This window comes from Danio rerio, chromosome 16 (genome assembly GCF_052040795.2).
Source record: "Danio rerio strain M-AB ecotype USA chromosome 16, GRCz13ab, whole genome shotgun sequence".
Classification (NCBI taxonomy): domain Eukaryota; kingdom Metazoa; phylum Chordata; class Actinopteri; order Cypriniformes; family Danionidae; genus Danio; species Danio rerio.
The window spans coordinates 41,618,974-41,640,629 of NC_141036.1; the positions used below are offsets into that span (position 1 = coordinate 41,618,974).

The window sequence follows — 21,656 nt, forward strand, 5'->3', positions numbered from 1 at the left end:
TGATGGGTGTTTCCCAGTGATGGGTTGCACCTGGAAGGTTAATAAAGGGACTAAGCTGAAAAGAAAATAAATAAATGATGTTTTAATTATTCAATATTCAAATGGCCAAATTCTGCAATGTTATCTGGATGCAGCCTTTATGATGCAAGCTGAGATTGCATCAATCAGCGATGCAATGTCAGACACAGTGAGTGCACTAAATGGAGTGAGTGACGTCACAGTGACGGGTGGGGTTAGGTGAGCACATTAAATAGCATTGGATGCAGCTCAGATTGCACAGCACCAGGTCTGCATCCAGACCCCTCTCAAACTCTGACTGAGGAAAGTTGAATGTGCTGCTCAGGATATTTGCCTAATAAATGACATTAGGCCAATAATTTAAAACGTTAACAGATCTTTTTTTGCTAATGACATAAAATGTAATAAATTTGTATTTTAAAAATCTTTTCTTTTTTATTTATATTTCGTTATTTAAATCTTTTGGAAATATTTTTACACATCAAAGAGTGTGGTATAACGACCATCCGACAAGCTAATCCAGCAATAAACAGTGCTGAAAATGTCTCAAAATGCAGTATTTAAGCCTAATAAATAAATAGAAAATGAGGCGAATAACTGCAAAAAGGTTCACTTTTTTGGGAAAAGCAACCACCTCTTTCACCAGGCTGGCTACGGGCCTGACTAAAGTAACTTACTACAACATATATGAAATATTCTCTAACTTGCCTATAATAACTTAGATTCAACAATATGTGTCTTTCTTCTTTGGATAAAAATATTTAATACTAATTTTAAAAAGAGGAAAAATCAAGCGAATATTTGCATATTTTTGCAATAGTTTGCTTGAATTTAATTGTATTATCTTTTCATTGTCTAAATGTTCAGTGACTAAAATATTATTGTAACATATATCTGTTTAATAAATCTATTTTCTTAAAATGCACCTAATTACACAGCCAATATACACTGAGAAATGGAGGAACATACTCATTTTCAGATGGATGGGTAAAATGGAGGCTCTTCAAAAGTATGTGGTGACATAACCAATTTCTAATATGGGTTTCTAGAAACAAGTGATGTAACAACTTCCCTCTTGACATAAATCATCACCGATTTGCCAAAGAGCATAGAATCTAATATAACATATTTAACCATAGATTCTGTGATCTTAACCTGTGTTAATTAAAAAGTGCTTACCTGTTGTCGAGATGGAGATTGGTGACCGGAAGTTCCAAAGGTGGAAGGAAGATGTGCATCTTTGAGTAAGCAGACATTTCACTGTCAGTAGACAAGAGAAGTGTGTCAATAATCGCAGAAATGTCCTCTTGGAGTATCAAATCACTGCTTTGTTCGCTAGATTTATCCAATATTCCGTTATTGGCCGCCGTTGAGACTCTCGCAAGTACTCGGCTCTGAACAGCTACCGTCACCGAGGATCATCGTGATTATTCCGGTCAAGAAGTGAGAGAAAAACACGTCCCAGATAAGGTAAAACCAAACGTTATTATACGACATCCAACAGTATGAACTTACTTAAAGAAACCGTACTTTTGAGTGTGTAACGCAAGCTTTAGGACAAACTACCGTTATTCCTCTTTAACGGACCGTTATGTTGCCTAGTTACGAGACCTGTCAATCATCTTCTCACGTCATCCTCGGCAGCGGGATAATTTTTCATTCAGAAATTAATGGCCAAACACATCTTTAATAAAGTTCACATTGTTGTTCCTGATAAAATATAACGTGGAAAATGTTGTTTAAATAGTTTTCCAGTATTCAAATCTTTACTGACGCTTTTCTACTACACTCTTATCCGCTTGTTAAGTGTGACGTCACGCGGAGCGGCTTCCGGGTCCATTTTTTAAGTTTTTTTTTTACAGCATCAATGTTGTAATGTAATTAAAATACATTCAGTTAAATAAACGTTGGCATTCATTAGTTGCTCAAGCGTAAAACGAGATAAAAAGTCGTTTACTCGCACGCGCCCGTCAGAATCGGCTGGCTAGCGCAGAAGCTCCATTGTATATACTGGGGTAAAATAAACGCTCATAAATGGCGGGAAAATGTCATTTAATGCAGTGCTTCTTTTACAATCTGGGACCCACTTTATATCGGATATCACTCTGCAAGAAAACAAACCTTAAACGTGCCGGGTTTTGCATTGGCATACAGTTACAGCAGCTGAGTTATCGCTAGTTATCACTATTAAGCATAACATCAGCTATATCAGTGCTGCAGAGCTGTAAAAGAGAAAGACTGACTGCGTCTGTTTACACAGATTTCAATAAAAGACAGCTTTTTTAATGTTCAAGTGTTCATACTTTCCTGAAAACATATTTTAAATTGTGATTTACCACCACTGACATGCTATTGGGCCTGTGATCACTGTGGTCTAGGCCAGGGGTCTTCAAACTGGGGGCCGCGGTCCCCTGGGGGGCCACCAGATGGCGCTAGGGGGGCCGCAAAAATTTTAGATAAGGGGTAATCAATGGGCCCACATGGTTGAATTTTGTGTCCCGCATCATCCTGAAGGTTAATATATTTTTTTATAATAATTTGAGCTCAAAAGTACTGCAAAAATTAAGCTTTATGCTTATGTCATTTAAATGCAGTTGACACTTTCGTGAAACAGGAAAAAAAGCACAGCGGCCCGCCTCTGCGCACGGGGACTTTTATTGAATAAGCGCTTCTGGCCGGGCACTTCCTGTTATTTTTGGCGCTTGTCTGCTGCACCTGACAGCGTTTACCTTTCACTTACGCTTACCTCTTTTACGCTAAACAACTAAATGAATGCTCAGGTCTATTTACTGACAATATTTCAGTTAAAATACATGATCAATAAGAACATTATCGGAGGCTGAAAGCACTACCCTGTTTATGGCTTGCGTTCCTAAGTAATCGATCAGCTGGGTGCTGCGGAGCAAGCGCCTCTCTGCGCAGGCTTCACTCATGGGGAACAAATATCATTTTAAAGACACGGCACAACATTGCACCTCGTCCACAGTGCCACAGGCTTTACACTTTGCATTGTACAAATATCAGACGGTCCTCTTTGCAGCATGGCAAACAAACATTAAAATTGTAAAGCAAAAAGTGCTGCAATAACAATGAATGGAGCTGTCATCACATCAGCGAGTTCTAAGAGTTTCACTCCTGTTACACTAATGACAGCTGGATGAGCTCTGCAGTGAACCTCTTACTCACATTGGTTCATAACTGGATGATTAAAAAAAAACTAAATTGTATACACCCTGAATAAAACCACTATAGCCTATAAAATTTATAATGTATCTGTTTGTGTTATGTTATAGGGCTAATTAATTATTAAATATTAAAATGTATTAGTGATCTCTGTATTTAATGGAGCTCAACATATCTGATCAAATTTTAATACTCTGAATATAAATGCATTTTTTTCAAGCTGTTCCACTTTTTCCCATATTCATTTGAGTAATTTAAATGTAATGTTCAGTATTATTATTAATAGAACAAACTGGTATGAACATTTTAAAGTCAGCAAAGCTTCTAAAATTAAGCAAAGTAAAACTTGTGGCTCTTTGAACTTGAATACCCAATTCTAGATTGCATTTAGGAAATTATTTTTTATCAGTGTAAGTCAGGATTGTCGACCTGAGTAAATTATGATGTGCACAAATAAAAGGAATAAAAATAAACAAAACACACTGAACCACTACAGCCTCCATTGTAGTATTGCTGGTTACAACAGTACAGTTAACTGTTAACAGGCTGATGAATGACAAAACTCTTTACACCTTCAAAGCTGTAAATCTTTAGATACATTTAGACTCTCAGCTGTAAGGGTAAATACAGAAGAGTCTAGCTGTGCATAGGCAGAAAAAAAGCATAAAAATGGCATAAAAAACTGTAAAGTGACGACTCGTACACAAAATATGGCTTGATGGAATCCAGTGAGAGCAGACCACAATGAACACTGCGCATGAAGATTTGATCAATAGACTGAAGCACTGAAACCATGTCAACTCAACTGACATCTTACAAAAATTAATCCAGATAGTGAATAATATACATTTATTGAATAATATATAATAATATAAATGTATTGAATAATACAATTTTAGAAAATTAAGTACAGTTGTTAATTTGAAGGGGTGGCGTGATATTTATTTTTTGGGGGTCCCCGAAAGAATTCGCCCTACACAAAGGGGCCCTCAGCTGAAAAAGTTTGAAAACCCCTGGTCTAGGCCCCCAAGCGATCTAGCCCCCAAGCAGTATGCGTCCCTTATTTTTTTTTCTATCAAAAGTGGTAACCCTAGGTTATCTATTGGTTATGTTTAAGGTTATGTCTAGTTTATGTATTTGGTTATGTTAAGAGTATGTTCAGGCTTTCATATATTGGTTCTGTTCAGGTTATGTAAGTTATGTTTAGGTTGCACAGAAATAACAATTAGAATATTAAGCTCATTCTAAGTGATTTTCAATGGAGAAATGAGGCAGTCAATTCATTTTCTTCCAGTCAGAATAGAAAGCAGCATATTTAATTAAATAATTCTGGTGTTTTTTAATATTATTTTGCTTTGTAATTTATATTTTGCATAAAAAAAGACAGCTCTGCAGTGTTTCCTATCATGTCATGTGGATTTTTTTGCACTGTTGTGTTTATTTGTCTGAACAGAAGGACAGTGTGGATGTTCAGACGAGCAAAAAACTTGAGGATGAGGAAGCGTTTGGAGAGGAAATGGGTTAAAATGTGAGCGTGAGTCAGACGTTCCCTGAGCACATGCTGAACTTTGCATTTAACTTAAGATGCTGAGCTGAATAATACAAAAATACATTAAAGTGCTCAGTTTTTATGATCAACAATAGATTACTGGGCTTGCAATGCAGAGGCCGTGGCTTCAGTTCTGTACTGAGGAAATTTAAATGTAAAATCATTAATTCATTCATTCATTCATTCATTCATTTTCTTTTCGGCTTAGTCCCTTTAATAATCCGGGGTCGCCACAGCGGAATGAACCGTCAACTTATTCAGCATATGTTTTACACAGCGGATGCCCTTCCAGCTTCAACCCATCACTTGGAAACACTTATTTACACACTTATTCACACACACACACACACACACACACACACACACACACTACGGACAATTTAACTAACTCAATTCACCTATAGAGTACCTGGAGGAAACCCACGGCAACGAGGGGAGAACATGCAAAGTCCACACAGAAATCCCCACTGACCCAAACGAGGCTCGAACCAGCGACCTTCTTGTTCTGAGGCGATTGTGCTACCCACTGTGCCACTGTGATGCCCATATAATATGATATTTTATATAATGATACATTATTAATATAATAAATATTAGCTTATAATAAACAATTTAGCCTACCCAATTCACCTATTCCGTATGTTTTTTTGGACTTGTGGGGGAAACTAGAGGAACCAGAGGAAACCCACGCCAACACAGAGAGAACATGCTAACTCCACTCAGAAATGCCAACTGACCCAGCAGGGGCTTGAACCAGCGACCTTCTTGCAGTCAAGCGATTGTGCTGCCCATGTAAAATTAACAAAAATCTAAATTTAAACAAAAATTTAGATGCATTAGAAAACATGTTAAAAGTGTCAAATATATCTTTAGATCCTTTATTGAAAAACATCTATCAACCCAATATAGACTTCCTTGTTTTTTGTGCATAATTCTGTGGAAACCTTGAAAGAAAACATTACGAGGTACAGTAGCAAGAAAAAATACTGATAATTGAAAAGAAAACAATCAATCAAACAAACAATCAAAAAAGATCCTGTTTTGTGTGAATAAGTGTGTGGAAACCTCCAGGAAGACTTTAATTTGAACTTTAAACTTTAATTTAGGCACTGCTGTTTTGTTTGTAACTCTAATAAAACATTTACATTATTTTCTCATTGTAGACGTGCAAATTTCAGAATTTTTTCCCTTCACAGTGAAGAATGCTTAATCATTTTATCAGCTCAGAAAACAGCAATACTACATGATTATTCATTCATTCATTTTCTTTTTGGCTTAGCGCCTTTATTAATCAGGGGTTGCCACAGCGGAATGAACCGCCAACTTATCTAGCATATGTTTTACGCAGCGGATTCCCTTCCAGCTGCAACCCATCTCTGGGGAACACACATACACTCTCATTCACACTTGTATAAGGACAATTTTAGAGAGGGGTCTGGATGCAGACCTGGTGCAGTGCAATCTGAGCTGCATCCAATGCTTTTAATTGGCTCACCTAACCTCACCCTTTACCCTACCCCTCACAGTGACATCACTAGTTCCATTTGAGTGCATTGTGTCTGACGTTGCATCACTGAGTGATTCAATCTCAGCTCGCATCATAAAGGCTGCATCCAGATACTATTGCAATTTTAGCTTTCCCAATTCACCTGTACCTGGAAACCGGAACACCCGGAGGGAACCCACGGCAACACGGGGAGAACATGCAAACTCCACACAGAAATGCCAACTGACCCAGCCGAGGCTCGAACCAGCGACCTTCTTGCTGTGAGGCGACAGCACTACTTACTGCGCCACCGTGACGCCTCAAGATTATTCAAACATTAATAAACAAATTTAAGATCAGTAAAATCAGTGCAACTATCAGAAGGTCATGCATGTAAAACAGAGCAATGATGTCATCAAATAAGCTAAAAATCCATAGTTATAATTGCTTGTTTTTATATGGAAACTATACGCATACGTATATGTAATGCAGCATGACAGATGGAAAATTATCATTGCGTGCATGTGTGGTTTAGCAGATAGACATGATGAAACATCATATAACAACTCTAAAATATATATACAGTTGTGATCAGAATTATTCAACTTTTAATATTAATAATTACAATTATTATTTGATTTTTTTCATTTTTTTAAATATTTCCCAAATAATGTTTAACAGAGCAAGGAAATTTTCACCGTATATCTGATAATATTTGTTCTTCTGGAGAAAGTCTTATTTGTTTTATTTCGGCGAGAATAAAAGCAGTTTTTAATTTTTAAAAAAACATTTTAAGGTCAATATTATTAGCCCCTTTAAGCTATATTTGTTTTCGATAGTCTACAGAACAAACCCTCGTTATACAATAACTTGCCTAATTACCCTAACCTGCCTAGTTAACCCTAATTACCCTAGAGAAGCCTTTAAATGTCACTTTAAGCTGTATAGAAGAGTCTTGAAGAATATCTAGTCTAATATTATTTACTGTCATCATGACAAAGAGAAAATAGATCAGTTATTAGAGATGAGTTATTACAATTATTATGATTAGAAATGTTGATAAATATTTGCTCTCCGAATTTTGAAACTTGGGAAAAATAAACCAGGGGACTTATAATTCAGGGGGGTTAATAATTCTGATTGCAACTGTATATGTATTTATTCAATTACAAAGTATTCTTTAAAAAAAGGAAGACAAAGTGCATCCCACTTTACGTAACATAACTGTGCATTGTAAATAAAGATGCATTTTCTTCAGAAAAAAATAATAATATTTACACAGATGATTTTTTAGAGTTAAGCAACGGTTACAGGTTTCCAACATTCTTCAAAATATCTTATTTGTTTTTAACAGAAGAAAGAAATTGAGTATATGATGACGGAATTTTGAGTTTTGGTGAACTGTCCCTTTAACTGCACTGTATATATGAATATACAGTATATTACAGTAACCGTCTATATAAAAATATGCATTTACAGTGCAGCCTTTCACAATTAGCGAATCGCGATGTTACAGGATTTACTGTGAGTTTTAAAAAAGTCATGGTAAGCAATTATGCTTTTAATGATAATGATATTTAAAAAGATATTACTAACCATCAGAAAATGTACCATGGTTTACCCTGATTATGACAACACTACTCAAAGCTGAAAGCCTGTAAGCTGTCACAAAAGGAGACGGGAGATGTTCATTCATTCATTCATTTTCTTTTCGGCTTAGTGCATTAATTAATCAGGGATCCCCACTGCGGAATGAACTGCCAACTATTCCAGCAAATGTTTTACGCAGCGGATGCTCTTCCAGCTGCAACCCATCATTGGTAAACGCCCATACATACTCATTCTCACACACACAAACACACACACACACACACACACACTACAGCCAATTTAATTCATCAACTCCCTATACACACTAACACACTGATCATCATCAACAATAATAATAATACACACATATACTGCAGAGAAACACACACACACAAACACACACACACACACACACACACACAGAGATCATCATCAACAATAATAATAATACACACATATACTGCAGAGAAACACACACACACACACACACACACACACACACACACTGATCATCATCAACAATAATACACACATATACTGCAGAGAAACACACACACACACACACTGATCATCATCAACAATAATAATAATACACACATATACAGCAGAGAAATACACACACACACACACACACACACACAAACACACTCTCTCTCACACACACACACACACACACACTGATCATCATCATCAACAATAATAATAATACACACATATACAGCAGAGAAACACACACAAACACACTCTCTCTCTCACTCACACACACACACACACACACACACACACACACACACACACACACTGATCATCATCAACAATAATAATAATACACACATATACTGCAGAGAAACACACACACACAAACACACACACACACACACACACACACACAGAGATCATCATCAACAATAATAATAATACACACATATACTGCAGAGAAACACACACACACACACACACACACACACACACTGATCATCATCAACAATAATAATAATACACACATATACAGCAGAGAAATACACACACACACACACACACAAACACACTCTCTCTCACACACACACACACACACACACACACACTGATCATCATCATCAACAATAATAATAATACACACATATACAGCAGAGAAACACACACAAACACACTCTCTCTCTCACTCACTCACACACACACACACACACACACACACACACTGATCATCATCAACAATAATAATAATACACACATATACTGCAGAGAAACACACACACACACACACACACTGATTATCATCAACAATGATACACACACAGAAACTGCGGAGAAAGACACACTAAACAATAATAATAATACACACAATCACAGAAACAAACACACACACACACACACACACACACACACACACTCACAGCAGAGTAAAAAACACACAAACACACACACACTCACAGCAGAGAAACACACACACAGACACACAGACACACACACAAACACTGCACAGAAACACAAACACTGGTCAACATCAACAACAGCTAATAACCAGTAAATGAGTGGTTTTTTGCACTCTTACCGAGACGTTGGCGAGGCAGGTCTCACAGGAAGTCAGAGTGTTGCATGCTGGGGTTAAAAATAAAGTATATGAAGAGAAGAGACAAAACACAAACAATAAAAACACTCTGACAATAAAGAGATCTGTGTGTTCAGAAACATGTTTTGATGTTCTGAAAACAAATGTATTTAATACTAAAGCCAGGAAGAAAATTTATATTCAAATGTTTTTGTTTCTGTGTTTATTTTTAAATCTTCTGCATTATTAAACTACTCCAAAGTATTTTAATGTTTATAAGATCTTCACATAAATGCTAAAACACTTCAATGTTATTTATTTTGGTAAATGGCTTTTAATTTTGGATTTCTGTGTTATTTTAGTTTAGTCAAGTTTATTTGTTTCGAATTTATAGTATTATTTTTATATGTCTACATAGTTTTTATGCTTCTTATTTTAATTTTGTTAATGCATCAAGTTAAACTAAATTAAAATTCCTTGGCAATAAAGCAAGTTAAAGGTTTATATATTGATATACACTTTTCAGTTAATGTTTAATTTATTTCAAGTAACAAAATGGTTTCAGTTTACTTTAATAACCCTGATGCTCACAATACATAAAACATTAAGAAAGAGACACAAACACGCATTCAGTGAACGGTATGCGCTGCATAAAACATATGCTGGATAAGTTGGTGATTCATTCCACTCTGGCGACCCCTGATTAATGAAGAGACTGGGCCAAAAAGAAAATGAATGCTTTATAATATTATTTGTGTGCACATACATTAGATCAGACAGTAATGAAGCTAAAACTAGAGCTAATCTGACAAAAAAACTAAAGATGTAAACATTTCTAAAGATGTTTGATGACTACAAAAATATTTTAATAAATAATAAATCGGTTTTGTTCAAATGCACAAAAATATAAGACCTATATTCACTGAGAAATGGATAAAAATATTCATTTTCAAACTGGGGTGTTCATTAAAATAACCGAGTAAATATATTGAGGGCATTGCTTTTATATTCTCACATTCTTTCAGTGATAACTTGTGAGACGGTCCAAATATTGTTGACTGCGCTATACTGAATATTGGATCTGAAATCACATGTATGTATGACTTGAAAGCAACATTAGCACTGTATTTTAATAGTCATTGGCTGCTAATATGATTTCACTACTTACAATTTGCAAACATTACTTTTCTGTAATCTTATTAAGAAGAATAAATGTCTGAATGTGCAAATATAAAAACCAACTTTACCCCAAATACTAAAAATTGGCCTTCAAAAAAACAAATTTTCAAAGTTCCCAAAATATGCAACTTATATTTCTGTGATATTATTTCAACACACACATAATTTTAGTGTTTTTATAGTGAAGACTAACAATACTGGCATTCAAATATATGACAACTTTAAAAGTTAGATATATTTAAAAAACTAAAAAATATATTAAAGAAATACAAACATACAGTAAGAAATTGAGGTGAAATAGTCTTTTATTGGCACATTCATTCAGTGACAATTTGTGAGACAGTCTAGATATTGTTTACTGCGCTATATTTTAAATACTGGATATGAAATCGCATGCAAGCATGACTTAAAACAACATTAGCACTATTCAATTCACTGTAAATAATGCTATATTTTGATAGTCATTGGCTGCTAATATGATTTCACTATTAAGGACATGTAAATAATACTTTTCTGAAATTATATTAAGCAGAAAGTCTGAATGTGTGAATATAAAACCAACTTTATATCAATAAAAATATGACCTTTACTCCCTGAAAAATATTAATTTTCAAATGGGGCGTACTGTATATGATTATATGAGTTTAAAATGAAAATATGATAAAGAAATATACGATAGAATGAAATATATAATTAAAAATACAAAACAAGGGCCTTCAAAACAATTTAATTTCCAAAATTCCCAAAATATGGAGCTTATATTTCTGTGACATTACTTAAACACACACAGACAGACACACAGTTTTTGCATTTTATATTGAAGACTAAACACTACTGCCCCTCAAATTTGACTTTGAAAGTTAGATATATTTTAATATGTAAAAGTTAAATTAGAACATTAACATTAAGAACATATTTACATTATGTAAGTTATAACAGAAATACACATACAATAAGAACAATAATAGAAACATGTATAATACTCTATTTATTAATATGTATGTGCATTACGAGCACTTTTAGACTGCAGATTGTTAGTTTTATATTAACACATTCAGATTTTCTCCTTAATTTAATTTCAGAAAAGTATTCTTTGCTAATTCTAAATAGAGAAATCCTATTATCAGTCAATGACTATCAAAGTACAACATTGTTCACAGTCAAATAAACAGAGCTAATGTTGTTTTCAAGTCATAAGTTACTTGTATTTGATTTTGACCGAATATTCAAAGTAACGTATCATGGTAAACAACATAGGGAGCGAGTCACAAGTTGGCAATGAACGAATTTGCGGCTATAACACCAACTTTACCTCAATGGAATAGAAATATGGGATGAAAATAAAGGAAGCAGATGCAGATGAAAATGTACGTTTGCGCACAGGTGGAGCAGTTGTAGGTTGTTGTGTTGTTGTTGATTCTGATTCAGAAAAACTGAACGCGACGCACATCAGCAGGAAGGTCGACCAAAACACAAGAAACTGCCCCATAATGTGAAGAATTGTACGCTTTAAACAGCAGAACACTGTTGACTTTATGTCTGGACCCTAAACTCTCCCTTCAACAGATTAAATACTCCCAAAAAATACTCCAAAACTCCGTTTAAAGGAACTAAAGCCGTCAGATGATCGACGCTGACTAAACACGGAAACACAGCAGCGCTGCGCCTTCACAATAAAAGTCCCGCGCGCACGACACTTAAAGGGATAGTTCCTAGCAAGAGAAAACTTTTGTCACCATTTATTTACTGAACATTTATTACCTCTGTTAAACAAAAATATGTATTCTGAATAATGCTAGAAATCGGCAGGAAAAAATACTATGGAAGTCATTGTCTAGCAGTCTGTCTAGCAATGTTTAGCCTAAATGTGTTTAACAGAAAAAAGAAACTCAAACATGTTTTGAAGCAAGTGAAGATTGAGTAAATGACGACAGAATTATCATATCTGGGTGAATATTTCGTTTAAAGTCTGCATTAAATCAAAATGTTCAATGTTTATGTTGCTAGCATATGGCTAGTCTTAAAATAAACAAGTTAATCTGTGCAAATGAATCCACTGAAAAGTTTGTTTTGTGGATCTTTAATCAAAATCTGCCCATCGGCTTCTTTTCTGAAACGGCGATTCTTTTCTGACGACTCTGACTGGCCAGGTTATGTCCGAGTCCAATCAAAACTGGACTCGAGTCCTAGTTCAAGTACCCCAATACAACCAAAACCCCTCTAAAACCAGCCTGGTTGACTAGCTAAAACTAGCCAACCAGCCTAGGCTGGTTTAAGCAGTTTTTTTTTTTCAGTAGCAGTCTTTGTTTTCATGAATGAATTATTTTTGTTCCAGTTTGTGATGTTTTATTCGATTTAAAACCAATTAAATTATTTGCTCCTGTTATAGTTTGAGCCAAAAATATGTCAGATGGGCATAAATATACGCCCTTTATGTTGCAAAGTTTAATTTCCAGATTAAAAAACTAAATTAACCATATAAATGAATGTCTAATGAATGTCAAACGTCAAACTAACTTTATTGCGGTTTACGACCTGGCTAAGCACAAATAAAAAAAAAACATTCATGTTAACCTTATACATAAAATAATGGTGCACCCAAAAATAAAAAATTAACATTCATGTCATTTCAAATCTGGATGATTTTCTTTCAAGTTATTTTTGCAGGATGTCTGTAATGCAATAATATATGTATGTATATATATATTATATATATATATATATATATAATTTTAGGCTGGATTACTGTAATGCTCTGTTTGCTGGCTGCCCAGCATCCTCTATTAATAAACTTCAGCTAGTACAAAATGCAGCAGCTAAAGTTCTTACCAGGTCTAGAAAATATGATCCCCTATCACCCCAAAGTTATCCTCCTTACCCTGGCTGCCTGTTAAGTTTCATATTGAATTTAAACTATTACTTCTCACCTATAAAGCTCTAAATAATCTAGCTCCTTTTTATCTAAACAACCTTCTGTCTCGCTACAATCCAACTCGCTCTTTAAGATCTCAAAAGTCAGGGCTTCTGGTAGTACCTAGAATAGCAAAGTCGAGTAAAGGAGGTCGAGCCTTCTCCTTTATGGCTCCTAAACTCTGGAATAGCCTTCCTGATAATGTCTGAGGCTCAGACACAATCTCTCAGTTCAAAACTAGATTAAATACCTTTCTGTTTAGCAAAGCATACACTCAGGGCATCACTTAGTAGGTTTCCACACAGGTTTCTGCATCTCGTTTATAAACACTATGAACAGCAGCTACGCTAATTATTCTCTTTATTCTCTATTTCCACCTGGGTATACTCATCCCGAGACCCTTAGACTATGAAGCGCCACTGATTCGATCCAAGACCAGCGACAAGATGATCCCAAGGTTTCCTTAATCCTGGACCAGGCCGTTTCCTGAGCAGCTGCTGTGGTGATCATGGAGGAGTGGAGAGCATGAGACTGATTTTTCTGCGACGCTCCAGGGACAGACGAGCCTTCGCTGAGGTCCAGCTTCTCCAGAGCCTTGACTGCAGCTCTGCACAAGACGTTTGGCCAGTGGAGAAATGGTTGTGCCCAACTGAGCCACGTTTCTCTTAAGGTTTTTTTTATTCTGACCTTTCCCCAATTGGTGAAGGGTTTTCCCTGCCGCTGTCGCCACTGGCTTGCATGGTTCAGGATCTGTAGAGCTGCGCATCGATGGATTTGCTCTTCAGTGTTTGGACTCTCAGTAATAATTATTAGACCACACTGAACTGAACTTAAACTCTGAAAATTGAACTGACACTGTTTCAAACACTATAATCTTCTATGTGAAGCTGCTTTGACACAATTTAAATTGTAAAACCGCTAGAGAAATAAAGACGAATTGAGTATATATATATATATATATATATATATATATATATATATATATATATATATATATATATATATATATATACATATATATATATATATATTTATGTTAAATATAGATATTTAGTCAGCATCAACAACATCTCTTATACAGTAACAAATGCTTTAAATGGGCTTTTAATGCATTTATTACTTTTTAAAGGCAGTAATGAACTGAATTGCATGAATGAAAACTTACACTGTTTATTTAACACTGTGCTTTAAAAGTGTGCTTTGACACATTCTTACATAAGTTCATTGTTCAATGCATAGGTAAAATAATACTTAAATATATTAACATCAAATGCTAAATAAATAAATTTTTCTCCGACTCCTGTGTGTAGGCTCAGTAAGTTGACTTTTATAGTGACGAATAATTTTTTACATTGCCTTTAAAGTGAAATAACTGAACATAAACATAGGAGGCTGACAAAAATGGTCGTTTTAGAAGAACATTTCAGATGGCGCTTAGAGGTTTTTGCATCTGAACTCTTCATATATAAAAGTATGGTAATAATACTTTTAATATATTTAAATTAAGTTAACTTTTGGTTAGTATACTTGCAATGTACTTATTTTCACCAGGGGTCTCTTTAACTCAGTGAACACTAGCTGGCTCACTTTACTTATTAGCTTATATTTGAGTGTACTGTGCTGTGTAGATGTAACACTAGCACAAACTGAAGCATAAGTGTGTTTCCATTAGTTTTCCACAAAACTTTTCTGAGTGTTGTTAAAAACTGTTGTGAAATGAAGACATTTCCATTCTAACCATTGTTCTTTGGCTAAAGCTCAACATTTGCTGGTCAGACACTGAAAGAGCCCTGGTGCTAGTTCAGTAGATATTATAGTAGGATTACTCATATCAGTGAACACACTCTTATATTTCACATTATAGTCACACAAATGGCAGGGCAATGTGCTTTAAACATTACATGACGCATCAATATTGTTCTATAAAGGCTAAATTGAGTCTGCAGTCTGTAAAACAGATCTTCTCTGTGTTGTTTTGTGTTGTGTTCACACTTATTGTCAGATCAACACACAGATAAAGTAGTTCAGGCATGTTTTGAGTGCATTACAGTGCCGTATCACTACGCTGAAGGATTTGACTTGTGTTAATGCAAGGAGCCGGTGTGATGAACAAAGAGCAGGAGTCAGAGATACAGTTTATTGAAGACAATAGTTTACAGTTTGATCAGCAGAAAACAGCTTCAACACACTCCATGGGGTTCGCAGGCCGCTCTGCGTACAGTCTCAGTTTCACAGAAATGATAGAAGAGCAGCACACATGTGGTCAGTGACCAAATCAGATCATCAGGAATTCATACTTCCATTGTTTTCTGACATGATGCTGTTTTCCGCTTCCACATTTTTTTTAAATTATGAGACAAGTAAAAATATACAATCACAGTACATTATAAAGAAAATGGAAAGACAAAAAGAAAACATTTTTAAAAAAGAAAACAACAAAAAAAATTAACAGTAGGGGTATATACATCATATATTAAAGAAAAAGATTATACAATTGACACATTTCAGTTGTTTTTAAAGCATTTTTTTGTAAAAGAGTTAGAAATTGTTTTAAAGTAATGCTGCATTTCAGTGAGCAAGATATTAAAAAGGGTTTTTGGTTTGAAAATGTACATTTATGTATATACAATTTTGTTAATAACATAAGAAGATTAAGAAAAAAAAATATTTTTTTATGTATAGCATCCGTTTTATTATTTACAAAACATTTTCCCATAGTAAGGAAAAATCTTTATCAACATTCTTAATAAGAAAAAGAAAAATCATTTCAAAGCAAATTAGAAAAACTGCATTGCCAAAATAAGTGAACTAGGCACTTATTTTTTTGTGTTGCTTACAAAATGAACAATTAATATCAATATCTTTTTTATATCTTACTAAGAGAGTATTGACCGAGTGTGTATGGTAAATAGTTCTAAATGAAACTTCTATTATCTTATTTGTAATTAAGTAGCTATTTGGGATGAGCCATATTTGATTTCTTCAATCAATATCTGAAACAAAAGAATTCCAATAAAATAAAAAAAATTTACATTTGGAACTGATACAGTTCCATTAGGAAATAACATCAGAACTTTTCAATGCAGATGGATGGGGCAACCATTACTGTTTCCAAAACAGTGAAAAGCCTTGGAGTAACGATTGATGACCAACTAAACTTCTCTGACCACATCTCTAGAACTGCTCGATCTTGCAGATTCGCACTCTACAACATCAGAAAGGTCCGACCCTTCCTATCTGAACATGCAGCTCAACTCCTTGTTCAAGCTCTTGTTCTCTCCAGACTGGACTACTGCAACTCTCTACTAGCCGGGCTTCCAGCTAACTCTATCAAGCCTCTTCAGCTGCTTCAGAACGCAGCAGCACGAGTGGTCTTTAATGAACCTAAAAGAGCACATGTCACTCCGCTGCTCATCCGTTTGCACTGGCTGCCAGTTGCTGCTCGCATCAAATTCAAAGCTCTGATGTTTGCTTACAAAGCGAATTCTAGCTTCGCTCCTTCTTATCTGCTCTCACTTCTGCAGATCTATGTGCCCTCCAGAAACTTGCGTTCTGTGAATAAACGTCGCCTCGTGGTTCCATCCCAAAGAGGGAAGAAATCACTTTCCCGAACTCTCGCGCTCAATCTGCCCAGTTGGTGGAATGAACTCCCTAACTGCATCAGAACAGCAGAGTCACTCGCTGTCTTCAAGAAACCACTAAAAACTCAACTATTTAGTCTCCACTTCTCTTCCTAATCTGCAATTGCCTCTCTGGCTCCACCGCTAACTGTATTACAAAAAAATAAATAAATAATTTACTAATGTTTTGCTTCGTACACTTTACACACCTGAAACTTGCCTAAAGCACTTATTCATTGTTGCTCTTATAGTTGTGTAAATTTCTTTTTTCGTCCTCATGTGTAAGTCTGCTAAATGTAAATGTACTGATTTGTTTGAAGAAGTTGCAGAGAAACTATATTTTCCTACCTTTGTAGTAGAAGCGTCTCAAGGGGGGAAGTAGAAGGATAGAGAATGCCTTGGACTAACCTAATAACTCCAGATGGTATGGCATCAAATACGACAGCAAATTCTTTAGGGGGGATGGGAGTATTGAATCGATTAAGAAATTTTGTTTATGAAATTGAGATAATTTAGCTGGTATTTTATCAGCATTATAGTTACAGAGTAATAACAATTAAGCCATCCAAATTAAGAAAATATGTAATTTGGAATAAAGTTCCAGATTGATGTTGGATTTTAGAGAATATTTTTTGTCCCATTTAATTTTGACAGTATTATTTAATGTACGGAAATCCAGCATATTAAGACCACCATTCTCAAAGCTCTTCATAACTTCTGCTTCCCACATTCTGCACTTCCTCCCGCAAGTGTCGCAGTCAGAGCTGCATGCAAATGAGGGCCGGCTGAAGCCTCCCCATTGGTCTATTAGCTCTAGATTGACACCTCCTCCCTCCAACCAATCAGGTGAGGAGGAAAGCTGACGTCACTCTAATGGCGGCTTCAACTGGCCCTCATTTACATGCAGCTCTGACTGCAACCCTCGCAGGAATTTGGGAAGCAGAAGCGGAAAACAACAAATGACAAACATCAAACATGGAAGAATGAAACCATTTCCTGCTGCTGAAAGCCTCTGCGTCATGCTGAACCCCTCGTGCTCCAAAATCTCCTCTAAAACAGGTCCTCTTTCAGGGTGGAAAGCATAAACTACACATATCTAGAACAGTCTTTATTTTTATTGGTTTTTTAGCCATGGCTGATCCAGAATCTGCTGCACTGTTTGCAGTCTCTGATCATCATCCCCAAGGGTAATGCAGGTATTCATAAATGCCATGAATTCTGTAACATTTTAAAAGAGAAAGTTAGTTAATGGTGGACACACACACACACAGCTCAATATTGACCTGAATGACTCCTGTTGTGCCCTAATGTTCAGTCTTCATGAAAATATAATATATATTTTCCTAATGTTGGCCTCATTTTAGAAACCGTCACCAAACCTCAAGATAAAGAAAAACATTGTTTTGGGTTTTTCTGCTGGTAAAATGTGGCCAGGGTCAATTCTGACCCATAAGTCAACAGGAGGGATGAACAGTGTCAGTCCCAGTCATCTTCTTACCTTCAGGTATGCTGGAACATTGTTTTTCTATTTCCCGCATGATGCCAAACAGCTGCTTCACTGTGTTTTTAACCGCCTTCTTTGGAGATATCCTTGTGTCTGGTGGGTATTTCTTTGGATCTGTCAGAAAGAGAGGTTTAGTGTTGAGCAAGCAGTTCAGCTAAAGCCCCATTCAACTGAGTCTCAGAGACTAATGAATGTTTTTCGGCTTCCTCCTGAAATAATCTGACTTACCATGACAGATGTGCATCCCACAGCCAAAATCAATTAGCTTGATTTGCAGAGGCCGGTCGATGACGAGGATATTACAATCATGAATATCATGATGACAAATTTTCCGCCTCAAGCACTCCTGCGCTGCTTTGACAATCTGCAGGATAAGCGTACGCGCGACTCTCTCCTCCAGGTGTTGGTGCTTCTGCAGGAAATCCTCCAGTGTTCTGCACGGGCCGAGATACTCCATCACCAACATTATTGTCTTACACACTTTCTGTAAGCAGATGCAATGAGTTAAAATAAAGCACACGACAGCAGTCCTCAGGTCAGTCTTTACTAGGCATGGGCCGGTATTAGATTGTGGCGGTATGATAACCTTGGATCAAAATATCACGGTTTCACGGTATTGTGATTACTGCTCTAATATGTAGTCTTTTTGAATGTCTGGGTAAAAGACAAACTTGTTCCCCTCTGAAAACAATATATTTTATTTTGTAATAGATTTATAATATTTTTTTGGCAGTAAACATGTCAGGCTAAATAATTCAAAAGATTAATTGACTTCTGCGGCCCTCATTTGTTTCAAAAACACTGATTTCTTTACTATTTAAAACAGCATTTTTGGATATTTATTCAGCTGGAGATACCGTTGTCCTAAAAAAACTGTAAATAATATATCTCACACAACGGTATTACAGAAAATTTGGCAGTTTTAAAACCTCGACTTTTCCATACCTTAAAAACAGTTATTGGCCCATGCCTAGTCTTTACACTGGCTTCCAGTTACATTCAGGATAGATTTTAAAGTAGAAATGAGTTTATTTTGCTTACCGCACCGGCATATCATTAACCCACAAGCTTTTCTGAAAACAAGACAAAGTTATTTACATGTCCAGAAATGCTTCTTGATTTAGGAATTTGAATTTACAAAATTAAAACGACAATAAGAAACGAGACAAACCCTCCTGCAGCGCATTGTGCATGAAATGTGCTGTATAAATACACTTACTCCTCTTGGCAATTTCTCCACTTTAACTAAAAACCATTCCTGGAGCTTGATGAGCAGCGGGCTGGGGGGATCTCTCACAATTGTCATCATGGCCACTTCGATTGGTATGGGTAACGGATATCCAGGCTGAAGATAAAGTGCACATTAGCTGCATATCAACAACATGTAATCCTGTTTTTCAATATAACTGTAAAAGAAAATCTGTAAATCAGCAGCTTTCCGTATTTTGTGATTCATGTTTTTTTTCTGTGTGTTTATTTATGCTTTTGAAATGCATTATGGGAGCTTGATGTTTATTATCTGCACTGGTTTTGTCAATTGTGATGTAAAAATCTGGTAATTCGGCTTCAGACGGTATTAGATTTTAATGTGATGAATTGCGGAAGCTTTGATTTTATCAAGATATTAAGCTGAGCTGTGAAACAGATTACTTTATCAGGTATGATTACAACAATACCTAGTGTATTGCTTATTAAATACATGTAAAAAAAGATTATAAAGTACAATAATAGGTAACACTATAATAAAGTATAAACTAAACTACTTTAGATAAATTAACTGATGTTAACGAGAGGACTTTACTGCACAGAGTTAACGAACCAAAGACAAACAGTCTCTGAATTCCCAAAGTCGTAGCCCAGATTAACATGAGAAAAGCATCATGTTTGAAAATAAATGGCTTAATAAGGGTTCAACATGTTGCAGAATAAAATAATCTTAAAAGACACTCTAAAAGTGTAAATAATAATTATTCATTATTGTGCATGTTCATTATTATGATATACTGAATTATTGAATATTGGCATGTGACTACTTTTTTCTGTTATATGTATATAAAGTCACTGTTAAACTGCAGAGTTAAATTTTCAGCATCAAAACTCGGCAGAGCACATATTAATTCCCATCATAACCATAAATAAACAGAAAACAGCAGTGAATCACAAAATGATCAGTAGATATTTGTATAACCACAGCCGCAGACAGACTCATCTATTAAATGTATTTTGTGATGCTTCAAATATGAATCACGCATGATGTTTTCAGACTTACCACATTGCTGTCAACTTCTGAAGTAGTCGACTTGATGATAAACTGTGGATGAAAAGTAGAATTAAACATGAGTGAGCAATCAAACATGATTTCTCTAAAGTTGATGTCCTCTAAACTGGACTAGGGTGAATAGACTTACCTGTTTGCCGTCCATTTTTCTGATACCACGATAGACATTGCCGTAGCAGCCAGCTCCAATATTTTCTTTCAGGTCATATTTTGCTTCCACTGAAAGATAAAAACAGCATGTTCATTTGAGACAGCTTCTAGTTATGCCTGAACAGACAGTATAAAAATAAAGCCATTTAACCCGTAACAGCCAACAACATAAACAAAGCCAATTTGCCCCGAATTAAGTTTTTTGAAACTTTTTTTAATTCAAAAGCCTTTTCCCAAAATATGTCAAAATAGTTTGTCACTAAAAAAATCACTCCATTTGCTGAAACTGAGAGAAAGTTGAGGCCAAATGACCCCAGTGTGTATGAAACAGCAACACAAGGGTTAAACAACATCAATCAAACATTAAAAATACATTCAAATGTACCAGAACCAGGAGAAGGCCCTATCCTCTGTCTACATGGCGGTCTTCTTTGTCCGGAAGGACCGGGAACATGTAACATACTTTTTTCCATTTATTAGCAGTAAATAACGCTCTCTAGGGTGTATAAATGAGTTTACTGCAGTTAATTATCTGAGTTTTCGCCTTGTCTGAGTATCAAATGAAAAGTTCCTCAATACACGTCTGTTCTGTCAGGCGTCTGGTGGATTCTGACACTCGCGGTGCAGAGCGCGTTCGAT

At 35.6% G+C, this 21,656-nt stretch overlaps 2 protein-coding genes across 8 annotated transcripts in view; both read right to left on the minus strand.

Moving 5' to 3' along the window:
• LOC141378256 (serine/threonine-protein kinase pim-2) overlaps positions 1-12,205 on the minus strand; it is an 83,140-nt gene extending 70,935 nt beyond the window's left edge. For 2 of the 4 annotated variants that reach the window (XR_015511737.1, XR_015511740.1), the window contains exons 1-3: positions 11,867-12,205; positions 9,379-9,425; positions 1,198-1,278 (exon numbers count right to left, since the gene is read on the minus strand). The gene's annotated coding sequence lies outside the window, so the exon portion shown is untranslated. The remainder of the gene's footprint in view (positions 1-1,197; positions 1,279-9,378; positions 9,426-11,866) is intronic. The other 2 variants (XR_015511739.1, XR_015511738.1) reach the window with 2 other exon arrangements.
• Positions 12,206-15,588: 3,383 nt separating this feature from the next.
• LOC141378268 (serine/threonine-protein kinase pim-2-like) lies at positions 15,589-21,634 on the minus strand. 4 transcript variants are annotated; one of them, XR_015511760.1, is made up of 8 exons: positions 21,403-21,634; positions 20,998-21,086; positions 20,859-20,900; positions 19,809-19,934; positions 19,631-19,662; positions 18,818-19,073; positions 18,584-18,703; positions 15,589-18,303 (listed from the first exon to the last, which is right to left on the minus strand). XR_015511760.1 is itself a non-coding variant. In XM_087287465.1 (7 exons), the coding sequence occupies exons 1-7, from the start codon at positions 21,488-21,490 to the stop codon at positions 18,200-18,202; spliced, it is 825 nt and encodes a 274-aa protein (XP_087143591.1). In that variant the 5' UTR covers positions 21,491-21,634; the 3' UTR covers positions 15,589-18,199. The 4 variants fall into 4 exon arrangements, 3 of the variants coding, with proteins under 3 accessions (XP_087143591.1, XP_087143593.1, XP_087143592.1); XM_087287465.1 differs by lacking the exon at positions 19,631-19,662; XM_087287467.1 differs by lacking the exon at positions 19,631-19,662 and having other exon boundaries at positions 19,809-19,995.
• Positions 21,635-21,656: the final 22 nt, after the last annotated feature.

Coding starts and splice junctions, on each gene's coding strand:
- LOC141378268 (XM_087287465.1), bottom strand. CDS start 21,490: ATGGAAAAAAGTATGTTACATGTTCCCGGTCCTTCCGGACAAAGAAGA. Junction 18,704..18,817: donor TGGGATGCACATCTGTCATG/GTAAGTCAGATT, acceptor TCTTTCTGACAG/ATCCAAAGAAATACCCACCA. Junction 18,304..18,583: donor ATGTTCCAGCATACCTGAAG/GTAAGAAGATGA, acceptor AAAATGTTACAG/AATTCATGGCATTTATGAAT.